Source organism: Lepidochelys kempii, chromosome 4, assembly GCF_965140285.1.
Source record: "Lepidochelys kempii isolate rLepKem1 chromosome 4, rLepKem1.hap1, whole genome shotgun sequence".
Classification (NCBI taxonomy): domain Eukaryota; kingdom Metazoa; phylum Chordata; order Testudines; family Cheloniidae; genus Lepidochelys; species Lepidochelys kempii.
The window spans coordinates 139,702,283-139,716,424 of NC_136383.1; the positions used below are offsets into that span (position 1 = coordinate 139,702,283).

A 14,142-nucleotide genomic window follows, 5' to 3' on the forward strand; every position below is an offset into this window, starting at 1 on the left:
TCACTTTTTTTCTGAATCCAAGTGCTTAAGTGACTTCCAGCAGTTCACTAGTGTGACTTTCTTTAAAACATCATCAGCAAATATAAATTTCTTCAGTGGTTCTTATTCCCAAACTGGATCTCTTTTACAGCCTGCTGCTATTATAGGTTTTTCCCTTCTAGTGAGAGAATGGTATGGTAGATCTCAAATCAATGAAGGCTACACTCAGAAAGACCTCAAGAATTCTGGAATATGCTGCTCAAACAGTTTCACTTTTGTTTCTACTGCTTGTCCCTCCCTTCTCGCATTTGTCTCCAGACTTCTTCTCCTTGTACAGATCTATTCTGCCCCAACAATCTTCTATTCATTGAACTTTCTGAAACTTTGCACTTTTAGAGAGGTATAGCTCAGTGGTTTGAGCATTGGCCTGCTAAACCCAGGGTTGTGAGTTCAGTCCTCAAGGGGGCCATTTAGGGATCTGGGGCAAACATTGGGGACTGGTCCTGCTTTGAGCAGGGGGTTGGACTAGATGATCTCCTGAGGTCCCTTCCAACCTTGATATTCTATGATTCTATGATTGACTCTGTGTACACAGATTTGCAGAGGGACAATAGGGTTGAGGTCTGTTAAGGTCTGTTATTTCCCACCTATACTTTATTTATTTATTTAAAAACATTTTTGCTGTTAACAAGCATGTTGTCTCTGGAGACATAAATACACAGTCTGAGAACTGCAAAACTAAGCATCTCTGATGGTATCATCTAGACTGAGCACAGAGTCCCATTGAGTAGATAGAAAGATTAACCTGAATAATCTATACAGAAGCCCCTGAAACCCCATAAAATCAGGTCCCTAATCCATGAACTATTGGAACTCATTGACAAAACTTTTGTAAAATATTACGTGAATATATTGTCTCATATTATAGAATTAGAATTTATAATCCCTATTCCGTGATGAGATATCTTTGAGCTATAATGTATCTTAAAATGACCTTTAGATAGGTTTTTTCCTCAAAAAGCATTTTATCAAAAAAATCCAATTTAAATTAAAAAAATATGGTTTTTTGGGGGATTTAAAAAATAATAATTGATTTTTATCTACCCTGGATCATGCTTCCCCCATCATTGAAATGCATCCACCTCTGGAGTGGAAGGCAAGCAGCTGTTTAACAGTGCCCAATGACATCGCTCAACAGTTTAGATGGGGTCTGAAGAAACTGCAAGGTAGCTGTAACTATGATCATTGGTATTGATTGGCTGCAAATTGCAGGCACGCCTAGTCTATGCTTAAAATCCTATTTGGGTTGCTCTGTCCTTATTTCCCCACCTGCTTGTAAATTGTTCCACCCATCTGGTGCGTCTTGCCTTTAGGTTGTAAACTCTTAGGGCAGGGATTGTCATCTGTGCAGTACCTCACAACGGGCTGATCAACTACCGACTTCAAGCCCATCAGGTCCAAGTCACCCCGCAGTAACGTCGTAGCTGTTTTTCCTGGGTGCGCAGCTCCAGCTTTTCAAATGAAGTCAGCTGCTCAGCACCCGAGAAAACCAGGCCAATGTGACTCAAGTTGGGGAGCCAAAAATGGAGGCCCCTCGAATTGGAGCCCGGCTCTGAAAGTCCAGGCCGCTGCATCTTGGAAACGGCTGCAAGGCTTCCAGTGCTTTTGGAGTTTGTGAATGTGAATCTGTGCAGCCAAAATCCACTTGAAATGACCAGTCTAATTTGCATGAGCACTTTCTGGCTGTGAGCTGCAGTGAGAGTCTGAGCCTGAAATAACCCCTTTGCTTCCCTTCTAGCCGCTGGCCTCTACTATCTGGCGGAGCTAATAGAAGAATACACTGTAGCTACTAGCAGAATAATCAAATACATGATCTGGGTAAGTCTCTGGCTGTTTGTGTTCATAACAGTCCTGCGGTGGCGGGGAGGTAGATTAGATGATCTTTGATGACCACTTAGACACGTACTACCCCATGAACCTTTACTAGTACAAGTCTCCTCTCAGTTAGCCTGTGAAAGCCAGGCAGGAAAGTCAGTTAGCCTGTGAAAGCCGATGGCTCTTGGAAGCACCAGCCCACAAAACGAACTGTTCCCAGTGAGTGCCTAGAATGGGTAAGCAAAGAGGATCATGAATGTACAGTAACTCCTCACTTAACGTCCTCCCGCTTAACATTGTTTCGTTGTTACATTGCTGCTCAATTAGGGAACATGCTCGTTTAAAGTTGTGCAATGCTCCCTTATAACGTTGTTTGGCTGCCTGCTCTGTCCACTGCATGTAAGATTTTGTGGACGAGCAGCGACTTTACAAGGGAGCATTTCACAAGTTCCTCTTCTCCACCTCCTCCCCCCTCCCTCCCAGCGCTTCCCCCATCGCTGTTTGGCGGCGCTTAGGACTTTCTGGGAAGGAGGGGTAGGATTGGGGAAGTGTCCCCACTCCTCCCCCTCCCTCCCAGAAAGTCCTAAGCCTGCCAAACAGCTGTTTGGTGGCAGGGAAGTGCTGGGAGGGAGGGGGGAAGGAGTGGGGAAGCGCTGCGTCTCTGCTCCTCCCCCTCCCTCCCAGAAAGTCCTAAGCGTGAAGCACTGGGAGGGAGGGGGAGAAGTGGGAAACCACCATGTCTCCACTCCTCCCCCTCCCTCCCAAAAGTCCTAAGCCTGCCAAACAGCTGTTTGGCGGCGCTTAGGACTTTCTGGGGGCGGGGAAGGAGCAGGGATGTGGCGTGCTCCTGAGAGGAGGCGGAGTGGAGGTGGGAAGAGGTGGGCCTGGGGTGGAGCGAGGACGGGAAGAGGCGGGTGTGGAGCATTCTCGGCGCCTGTTCTTCTCCGGGTAAGCTGCCACTGTTGCTGCGAAGGTGCTTCTTAGCGTCCTTGCCTGCAGCGGGCTGTGCCTGGGTGGGGTAAGCCAGGGGCACTTCCCAACCACAGTACATTACTGTACAGTATATAATGCCTTTTGTCTGCCCCGCAAAAATTTCTTTGGAACCTAACCCCCCGCATTTACATTCAATCTTATGGGAAAATTGGATTTGTTTAACATCGTTTCACTTAAAGTTGCATTTTTCAGGAACTCAACTGCAACGTTAAGTGAGGAGTTACTGTAAAAAACAAGGGGCGCTGGATGGTCAGGGATTTGCCTGCCACAAAACGTCAGCTTGCGGAACGGCCAGCTGTGGAGTGCAGCCAACCTCCTCATGGAGAGAACTGCACAACTCTGCCTTCCTCTCTCCTCCTGGGGTTGCTGAGGTGGTTGGAAGGGAGGGGCCATGCTCCCTGCTTTCCAGGCTGCCTGTGGAGGGAACAGAAACTTGGGGACTCTCTGCATCAGGGCTAGCCATGGGGAGAAAATAGCAATGGCTTGTGGCAGCTCCCTGAGCAGACAGCCTCCAGCTCCACTCCTCCTGGAGAGATGGAGGGCATTAACACTCCCAAACCCCCTGCAAGACAGCTTTTATCCCCAGATGGGGAAACTGAGGCAAAGATACCAAGTGACTCATCCAAGTGTCACAAGGAGCTGGGATTAGAATTTGGTAATTCCTGGCTCCCAGTCCCATGATAGTGCCGCTAGGCTGGGATGGAAGGTACGAGGGTGGGTTGCAATGGATGTATGTGTTTTAAATGGTTAAGCAACCCAGTTGCTGAGCCTGTTTCAGACATCTCAGCGAAGGCTGAAGGAACTGGGTATGTTTGGTTTGGAAAAGAGACTACGGGGGACATGACAGCAGTCTTCAAACATCTGAAAGGCTGCCGTAAAAGGATGAAGAAAAGTTGTTCTCTCTTGCCACAGATGGCTGGACAAGAGGCGATGGGTTCAAACTACAGCACAGCAGATTCAGATTAAATCTCAGGACAAACTTCCCAACTGTAAGAGCAGTAGGACAATGGAACAGATGCCTAGGGGGGTTGTGGAAGCTCCTTCACTGGAGGCTGGAGCCATCTGTCTGGGATGGGTCAGACACAACAAATCCTGCATCTTGCCAGGGGCTAGGCTAGATGACCCTTGTGGTCCCTTCTGACCCTGTGGTTGTATGATTCTATGAAAAATCACACCTCTTATACAGCCCTTTTCATCCGTAGATCTCAAAGCACTTTACAAAGGAGGTCATTCATTAGCCCCATTTTACAGATGGGGAATCTGAGTCACAGAGTGGGCAAAGGACTTGCCTAAAGTCACCCATAGACCAGCGGCAGAGTCAGAACTAGAACACAGGTCTCCTGAGGTCCCAATCCTGTGCTCTATCCATTAGATCATGCTGCTCAGCAGATGCTGCCTTACAGATGAGTGGCGGAGGGCTTCTGACTCCTGCCTCCAGGGAAGGTGCTTCTGAGGCACTGTGCCCCTAGAGAAACTCCCTTTGCTTGGCTGATCCCCTGGGGCAGGACTGAAAGGGACCTCTGAGTCCATGCATCCTGACCTCTTAAGTGGAGGAGCAGAGCCTGCATGTCAGAGGGGAGAGGGGCGATTTAGAGAGCCGCTCCAAAAGGCCTTCAAGGTGGGGATCAGTGAGGGGCGGGAACATCACAAGTCTCCTCGGCAGTGTAAGATCACTGATACTTGCAGCAGTAAAAACTTAGTGTGATCTGAAGATGCCGTGAGACATACTGGAGACAGACTCATAGTCCAATAGGGTTTAAGGCCAGAACGGACCATTAGCTCTGGCCTGATCTGTAAGTAATAGGCCATCAGATGTCACCCAGATATCCACAGACATGTTGTAGAGCAACCACAGGTCACACAGCTGTCTCTGGGCCTGGCCTCGGATGATCTGAGCACTCGCAACTCCCCCTGCTTGCCGGGAGGGGGTCGGGGGGGGCACAGAGCCTGTTGGTGTACGTGATAGAGAGGCTGGATTAACTGTGGGCTGGGGTGTTTCTCTCTTTCAGTTCTCGACAGCGGTGCTCGTAGGCCTGTACCTCTTTGAACGCTTTCCTGGCTTCATGGTGGGTGTGGGCCTCTTCACCAACCTGGTCTATTTCGGCCTGCTGCAGACGTTCCCTTTCATCATGCTGACATCGCCAAACTTCATACTGTCGTGTGGTGAGTGGCTGCCTTTGGGGAGCAGGGGGATTGCACCTCAGTCCATTCATCTCAGTGTGCCGCTGGGGTTTGCCGCAGAGGGGACAGGCATTTGAGAGGGCAGCGGGAGACCACCTCAAGAGCTTCTGCCACCTCCACCATAGGTTCAGCTGTGACTCTGGGCCAGCTAGTCCCAGACGTTTGAGTCTCTTGCAACATCCTGCGGCATTAGCAAGTACGGCGCTAATCGAGTGTGTTGAACTTGGTTCATCACCGAGCATCTGGGGATTATGAAGCACAGGCAGAGGTGGATAGCCAGTGGCAAAGCCGGGAACAGAACACAGATCTACTGGCTTTCAGTCCTGTGTCTTACCCTCAAGTCCCATCTCTTTCAGTCCTGTGTCTTACCCTCAAGTCCCATCTCTTTCAGTCCCGTGTCTTACCCTCAGTGGCCGTCAAAAAAGCGAACAGAATGTTGGGAATCATTAAGAAAGGGATAGAGAATAAGACAGAAAATATCATCTTGCCTCTATATAAATCCATGGTACACCCACATCTGGAACACTGTGTGCAGATCTGTCTGCCCCATCTCAAAAAAGATCTATTGGAATTGGAAAAGGTCAGAAAAGGGCAACAAAAATGATTGGGGGTATGGAACGGCTGCCGTATGAGGAGAGATTAATAAGACTGGGACTTTTCAGCTTGGAAAAGAGGCGACTAAGGTGGGAGATGGTTGAGGTCTATATGTTCATGAGTGGTGTGGAGAAAGTAAATAAGGAAGTGTTGTTTACTCCTCATAACACAAGAACTAGGTGGTCACCAAATGAAATTAATAGGCATCAGGTTTAAAACACACAAAAGGAAGTGTTTCTTCACACAACGCACAATCTGCCTGTGGAACTCTTTGCCAGAGGATGTTGTGAAGGCCAAGACTATAACAGGGTTCAAAAAAGAACTAGATAAGTTCATGGAGGATATGTCCATCAATGGCTATTATCCGGGATGGGCAGGGATGGTGTCCCTAGCCTCTGTTTGCCAGAAGCTGGGAATGGGCGACAGGGGAAGGATCACTTGATGATTCCCTGTTCTGTTCATTCCCTCTGGGGCACCTGGCATGGGCAGCTGTCAGAAGACAGGAGACTGGGCTAGATGGACCTTTGGTCTGACCCAGTCTGGCTGTTCCTATGTTCAAGTTTGTTCTTCCTTCCTGGAGTAACTTGCCCAGAGTTACACAGTACTGCACTTGTAGGAGATGCTGTTTTATACTTAAGGATCAAAATTCCTGGTGCTCATCAGGTGCTCTGTGGGAGGTATATTTGATAAAAGGCAAATATATTTTTAAAAGCAGACTGGAAAAGTTTTGGAAGAGAATGTGGACTAGGATAGTGCGCGTGCTTTTATAGCCGTGCCAGGAGAGACTGTATAAACCCCATCACTCCTGAATTTTTCCTACTCTGTAAAATACACCCCATGTGGTTGTTAGGGGCCGACGATAAAAAGGAAAGGAATATGGAGAAGTCTCTTAGGCCCGGGATTAGGATTCTATGTGGGAATTTAAAAGAAATCATTTGAGAGAATCGTACAGGAAAAGAAATGGCTCACTGAATTTAAATCAGGGGGTGTTAACGTTTGGATTTCAACATTCCTTGTGCTGTGGGCTACCCCAGCTTTACAGCCTCCTGGGTTCTATTCCCAGCACTGCTACAGGCTTCCTGAGTGATCTTGGGCAAGTCCTTTGCCATCTGTTCCTCAGGCTCCCCATCTGGGCATGGGAACATTTCTTTGCCTCCCGGAGGGCTGATTAGAAGGTTCTTTGAGATGCTCAGGTGGAAGATGCTGTTGATGGGCCAAGTTGTATGATTAATAAGTGTCCTGCTAGCACGGGAGAAAGCAAAACTGACCAGTTAGTTTCCTGTCCAGTCTGAGTGAAATACAAGGAAAGGGAAACAGGCAGCCTCACTGAGGAATGATAAATTCAGATGGTTAAAATGAATTTAGTCTAATAATCCAAGCTGTTAGTAATGCAGGTAAAGGATTTTTAACCTGGCTTTGTTCTTGGACTAAAAAGAAAGTTAAGCAAATTCTCATTATTAATATTTATTATTTGCATTACTATTGCATCTAGGTATGGACTGGCCTGGTGTGGGTCACAGCTGAGAGTGCCAAATTCAGGACAAACTGATAAAGATAGGGCAGATGCACCCCAAACTGGTGGCGAATCTAACATTAGATTCACCAAACCAGTAACAAAATGAGCTTCTATATCACCATGCTGGTTAACAAGAAGCTAAAACACACTCCCCTAGGAAATCCAGCCCTTATCCCCACCCAGACATCTGGTCTTTATGATGAGAGGTTACTGAAAACCAGATTCATTGTACGTAAAGTTCTTCCAATCCGAAAGGATCAGCCACTTCTCCTGGTCAATATCTAACTCAGATCTTACCCCAAAATCACACTGATGCCAATCCTTTTGTAACTAAAAACTAAAGGTTTAATAACATAAAAAGAAAAGAAGAGAGCTGTTAAATGGTTAAAAGAGTCATATACATTACAAGTGATTTCCAGTGTCTGTAACTCAGGATCATAGCGGTGATGTTCAATCTGCTGGCTTGTAATAAATCTCTCTGGTTCACCCAAGCAGGTAGAGGGTCATTCGGTCCTTTGTTCCAAGCTTCCCTAGAAAAATCACACTACAGAGATGGGAAACAGGCAGGAAAACAAAGCAGTGATTGCGCAGCTTCCAATTGCTAGCTCGGCTCATGTGCATGGGAAATTACTGGCCAGTATGGAACACAGGCTCACATGGGCATGGAAAGTCACTGTAAAAGATGGAGTCTTAGATCACATGTCCTCCTCACGTGTCCTTACACGCTTTGCTGAATCAGAGGGGTAGCCATCGGCTCCACACTGAGGCATCCCCAGGAAGGGCTCTCTGAAGAGCTGAGGCCTTTCCATGACCGACCAACCACCGATGGCTAGTCTGAATGTAAATTGGGCTGGGGGTATCACCCACAAGCACAACATATGTCTGAGATACAAATACACAGCAAACATTTATAACGTCCGATGCAAAGATGATACATGCATATAAACAGGATCGTCATACTTAGCAGATTGCAGCTTTTCCATTGATACCTTACATGTTGTACTTGGTATCGGATTTATTGCCGTTGTGCAACAGTAGTGATACATTAGTGATTGTAATAGTAGTGTGCCCCTGGTTATCGTTCTGTCTACACAACATCACACTAGGAACCCCCAGTCATGGACCAGGGCCCCATTGTGCCAGGTGCTGTACAGACACAACAAAAAGGCAGTCCTTGTCCTAGGGAGCTTACCACAACCTATAAGAGACATTAGACAGAGATGGGACCACTTGGAAACAATGGGGCAGTGCTGAGCTGTGGTCTTAGCACATCAGCTCCCTGGTTTGACCCTTTACTTCATACACTGTGCTTCCTAGAAGCTATACAGGTATGAAGCTGCAGCTATGGTGTTGCCTTACTGCACTTGTCTGATATGCTGGGACAAGCTTCATCTAGGTAAGGTACTGCACTAGCTGGACCATTGGTGTCTCGGCAGCTGTGTAGTTTTAAATGATTTCAGTCGCACTGAATTATTTAAATGACTCCTGACATGACCTCTCGGAGTGCCTGTGTATGCTCTGGAGAGCTCTGTGTAGAGGACTTAAAAAAAACCCTTTAGTTCTAAATGATTTTTAGTGACGCTTTATGTGTCTAATGTGAGTCTGTTTGCTTCCTGAACAGGAGAGTAGCTCTCCACTGGCATGTCATCCGGAGCTTGGCATTCCAGGTGTCCTGCAAGCCAAACCACCTCGTGGTTGGATCCGCTCAGATCTCTGTGTGTGTACAGGATGGGGTCGGGTCTGTTCTTGCCTAGGAGATCTCCACGGGACTGTAGGAAGTGGCGTTGGTGCTCCAGAAGGTGGAGTTGCTACTCTCTCAGTTCTGGAGCAGTGCTCAGGCGTGGCGCTAGGGGGCGCTGTGCTGTTGGCAGTGCTCTCTTTTGAACAAGACATAAAACCAAGTTCTGACCCCTCCCGGCTCTTAAAAAGCCGATGACGCTTCTTGCAAGAGCTAGAGGTGTTAAACCCTCTTTCCTAGCCACCCTCCAACTTGGGCTGCTATCTGCCCCACTTAAAACTCCCCTTGTGCAGCAGCAGTAGTTGGACATGACGTTCTTCGCTTCCTGTCTTCAACTGTTGTGTGGCCTAGAGCCTTATGGGCACTAGACTCCTCCTCCTGGCATTCCCCAACAGAGAAGTGTGCCACTTATTGCATGTGACAACAGGCAAAGAACTCAGGAGTCCTAGCTCTCTGCTCTGGCCACTTGAACAACACTCCCTTTGTCATCAGAGAGATTTGTGTTGTGACGAGAGGGGTTATTCTGGCGGTAGTAAGATACTGACTTTGTGTTGGATCCGTTGCTGGGGGCAAAGTAAGGGTATGATTGTATTTCAGATGGCTTTTATACTGCCGTTTTCCAGGGCCCTACGGTGAGGGAAGGTGCCTCACTTCAGTGAGCCTGCAAAATAGGCGGGGTGATGGGTATTGCTTTAAATCTGGCAATTCACTCTCTCCTTTCCTTTGGCAGTGCTGGTTATATTGAACCACTACTTAGCGTTCCAGTACTTTGCTGAAGAGTATTACCCATTCTCAGAGGTAAGAGAGAAGCATCCATTTGGGAGAAGCATCTCTTTAAGTCTCTTTATAGACTTTTGAGCTGAGTGGAGTGGAGTGCTGGTGGGAGGAGAGGAGAAGATGAGGGAGTTCAGAGGTCACCTGCCAAAGAAAAATAGCTGTCCCCAATTTGGGGGCTTCCCCTCCTTAGTTAAAGATGCCCTGACAGTGTTTTCTCTCAGGACTTCTCCCAAGTATTTTTTTCTGCTTGTTTTTTCCATATCAAGAATGTCGAGTCTTCTCTTTCAGGTTTTTGCAAGAGGACTCTCTGGAGGATCCAAAAATGTGGATTTTGTGCTTTCTCAGCCTAAATAAAGGGGCGAGGTGTTGAATCCTTCACAGAGCCTTTCTCCCAAGTGTTTTGAGTCAAATAGGGGTTAACAAAAGACAAACCGAAGAGTTTTAAACAGTCAGAATAAAAATCCCTTCCCCTCTGGTGCAATCTGGTTTCACTATCTTGGTGTCTCCGGCACGAAACCTCCTGGTTCACCAGACATCCTAGAATATTCTGGGGTAGAGAAGACCTGAATTTAACCCAGTGGTTTCTACACAGCTAAATAAAGATGTGTGCATGCTAGTTATGGCCAGAGGGTTATTGTGGAGATCTAGTGGAGAGCCAGGCTCCATGTGGTTCTGAGCACCTCGGAGAGCTGTTACCTTCTCGTCTGGTCTGTCTTCAGCTTTGTCCATATTTGAAATGCCATTTTTGCCATCCTTGGATTTGACTACCAAGACGCTGCTAGTTTGTGGGCTTCTGCCCCAGGAGAAATGTCAGTCTGGAAACATAGTGGTTGGGTAACTGACGTTTCTGGATTGTTAGCTGCAGCAGTGAGTCTGTTGTGATTTGATGGTAGCTTGGTCTCTCACTGCCTCTCATATTTCACCTGCAGGTTCTTGCCTACTTCACGTTCTGCCTGTGGTTAATTCCCTTTGCATTTTTTGTGTCCTTGTCGGCTGGAGAGAACGTCCTGCCTTCTACGGTGCAGCCTGGAGGTGCGTGGCTTTGATGTTCTGGGAACCAGCAGGAGCACATGCTCAGCTCTTACAGCAGCAGTGTTTTACACTGCTCCCCCTCCCCCCGGCCCCAGAGGGCCTGGCTTGTGGAGACCACAGATCCCACTTGATCTGACGGGCTAGACAGTGGGGTGGAAGGCAGTTAAAACCGGGCCGGATGTATGCTTAGAAAACCTGCTAAGGAGCGGCCTTGCAGTGCCAGCAGTCCTGCGTCTGGTCTTTGGGCACTAGTCTAGGGCTTGGGAGACCTGGGTTCACTTGTGTGTTCACAAACTTCCTGTGTGACCTTGTCCAGCCATTTAGCTTCTCTTGTGCCTGGGTGCCCCATCTGTAAAATGGGGATATTTCCCCGCCTCACGGGGGCGTTGTGAGGATAAATACACGAAAGACTGTGGAGCACTTTGAGATCTGCTGATGAAGAGCTCTGTAAGAGCCAGGTATTCTTATTCCATCTTCTGAAATGTAGCTGTATTAAAGTAGCTGTTGTTGCTTCCAGTTGGGCAAAACTTGGGCATCCAGCAGAAGCGATCTAAGACTTTAAAGGGGACTCTTCTTTTCCCAAGCCTGAATGCTTCTTCATAGAGGTAGTGGTGCAATATTTGGTGGGTTTTGATCTTATTGGCCTGCGCTCCCTGTCTCCACAGATGACGTGGTATCGAACTACTTCACCAAGGGGAAGAGGGGTAAGCGCTCTGGCATCCTCATCATCTTCTCCTTCATCAAGGAGGCCATCCTGCCCAGTCGACAAAAGATGTATTGACCCCCTGCGGACGGCATGAACTGTGACAAAGCCGAAGGGAAGACCCCAGCTGGATGTGGACGGCAGCGCTGTCCCTGGGTCTCCAGTGAACCCCGCTCCTCCACTTCTCTCCAAGGGGTTTTGTCAGGAATGTATAATCTGTGCAACGGCCAGAGGCAGCTGCCATGTCCAACATGTGCGCTTAATGCCTCAGTTAGTGCAAATGCAGGAGGCTGCCTTTTTATACGTCTCCGATCATCCCCCGGGACTTGCTGACAAGGAGGCGGTTCTGTTCAAATTGCGTTTCAGGAGGGCGGCAGCCTCCGCGAACCATGGATTGCGTTCAGAGACCATGACGTGAGGCCATGCCGTCTGTTCCTCTTTAAAGCCAAAAGCCGCCGTAGGGCGCAGGGTGTCCGAGAACAGGAGGAACACACGCAGTGTCTACCTGAGGTTTGCAGACAGCCACGGTTTCAAAAAATAACCGAACTCCTGAATTCCAAAACGTGTCTGTCTGGAAACTTGCCAGGGATGGAGAAGAGCAGGTGACGCGGCTCGCTCGCTCGCTGGTTGCAAAATGCATATCCGTGATCCGGGCACAGAGGCCGAGACCACAGTGTGTCTGTGAGCCTGGCGAGCGCTGATGCATTCTGCTCCTGCGGCTTTTAAAGGTGACTTGCCAGGGATAAAAATGGGACAGGTTCCTCTTTTGCTGCTTTATGATGATGATTAAAGATGGCCTAAGGGGGTGTTTTATATAATTTTTTTTCTGTTTGTTTTAACCTAAGACATTTCAACTTTTGTTTTCCCTGGGTTTGCTAGAAGTCTTGTTGGAGGCTCAGAAGTGGCGTGTAGGCTTCCTCAACTTTCAATTTAAGGTTGTTGACTCTTTCACAAAAAGAGCTCTTCCTCTCACTGTGTTAGCCAGTTGAGCTAAATTGGTGTTGACAAAACCAGAGAGCCCAGCGTTCAGAACTGTGAATAACAATCGCGTCCCTTCTTCTTCAGGTTTCACTTACACGGCATCTCCAATGCCGTACAGTTCTCCAGCCATCCATAGAGTCTTCTGGTGGGGAAAAAAAGGGTTTGACAAACCCTGAATGTTCAATGAGAGCAAGGGGAAAAACTTGTAGGTGTTTTTCATGTATAATAAAGAAGCAAAACCAGGGCCCAACCCATTTTTGCCCCTTTGCTGGTCACCTTTAACCGTTGTGCCAGGAATAGAGATGTTTTCATTAAGGTGGTACCACATTTGGAATTGGGAGTTCTGCCACCAGGCAGCGTCTACTCATCATTTGGAAAGGGTTTATGAAGATTCCATGAGGCATGTGTCTATCCTCTCGTGGGCCAGCTCTGGGTGAGGGCCACTGAGAGCTGTTGAAATCTATCCTGTGTATTGGGAAGAGCCTGGAAACCGCAGGCTTTGACTGTGGGATCCTATGATAATATCTGTCATTCTCATGCTTAATTTAATGGCAGTGTGATTTCTGTTCAAGTACCAATTCTCTCTTTTAATAAAGGTTCTAGATGCAGTTTGCCTTATGATCAAAGGAGCTGAAATTTGCTGTCTCCCTCTTGGCACTTCACCAAAACCATAATTTACTGGTTAAAGGGGAGGCTTTTCAAGCCGTGAAGCAGTCCCATGCTCCTAGTTTTAAGAGGGCTACAGGTCATGTCTGTATGATTTGTATAGCACCAAATATGATCTATACAGCACTTGGCTAACCCTGCATCAAAGAGCTAAACACGTACGGCCCAGATTCTATAACACTTTTAAAAGCATGTTGAAGAACTGGAGAGGGTGCAGGGAAGAGCCACACATGACTCGAGGGCTGGAGAGAATGCCGCACGATAAGAGATTTAAGGAACACCTCCGTTGGGTGTATCAAAGAGATTGAGGAGACTTGGTTACAGTTATTTAGTACTGTAGCACCGAGGAGCGCTAGCCACAGCCCAGGACCCTGCCGTGTATCAGTACCTTCACGGGGAGAGAATACTGGGAACTAACAGGCTCTTTAATCTAGCAGAGAAAGACAGAACAAGAACCAATGCCTGGAAGTTAAAGCCTGACAAATTCCAGTGGGAAATAAGGTGCAAACTGGGGGAGGGAAAGTGATTAACTTTCAGTATAAACTCTCAGGGGAAGTGGTGGATTCTCCACCTCTTGATGGCTAAATCCAGCTTGGCGGGCTTTCTGGAAGATGCTCCAGCCAAGCACAAGTTATTAGGAGGTCAGATTAGGTGATCTAATGGTTCCTTCTGGCCTTAAAATCTGTTAACTGGATCCAAGCAGGTGAACTCACATGGTGTGTAAAGGTCCATTGACTTCAGCTGGGCTTATGTGGGCACAGGGTCTATCCACATGGATCCACCTGCAAAGCCTGGCCCTAAACAGCTAAAATGCAGGGGGAAAGGTGCTGAGGTTCTTAATTAATGCTGATCTAGACAGTTCTTGGGCTGACTTAACTATTGGTTTAGAAACTGATACAGTTTCATCAGCACAAGCCCTTAGGGTGGATGGATTTATACCGCTATAAAGGTGCTGGTCTACTCACAAGAATCTGCTATACTGATAAACACCGTTATTCTGCATCCATACTTGGGAGTTGCATTGATTCAATTGTTTCTGTCTCTTATCTGGTGATATGGTTAAATCTGCACAAAAGATGCATGAATTAGCCCTGCCACCCGAATGCA

At 47.6% G+C, this 14,142-nt stretch overlaps 1 protein-coding gene across 1 annotated transcript; it reads left to right on the plus strand.

The window, feature by feature from the left end:
• The first annotated feature begins 1,096 nt into the window (after positions 1-1,096).
• On the plus strand, positions 1,097-13,005 carry TEX261 (testis expressed 261). Its single transcript, XM_073343034.1, has 6 exons — positions 1,097-1,205; positions 1,778-1,857; positions 4,857-5,010; positions 9,607-9,674; positions 10,583-10,685; positions 11,351-13,005. Exons 1-6 carry the CDS (start codon positions 1,112-1,114, stop codon positions 11,464-11,466), a joined length of 615 nt encoding a protein of 204 aa, XP_073199135.1. The 5' UTR covers positions 1,097-1,111; the 3' UTR covers positions 11,467-13,005.
• The last annotated feature ends 1,137 nt before the right edge of the window (positions 13,006-14,142 follow it).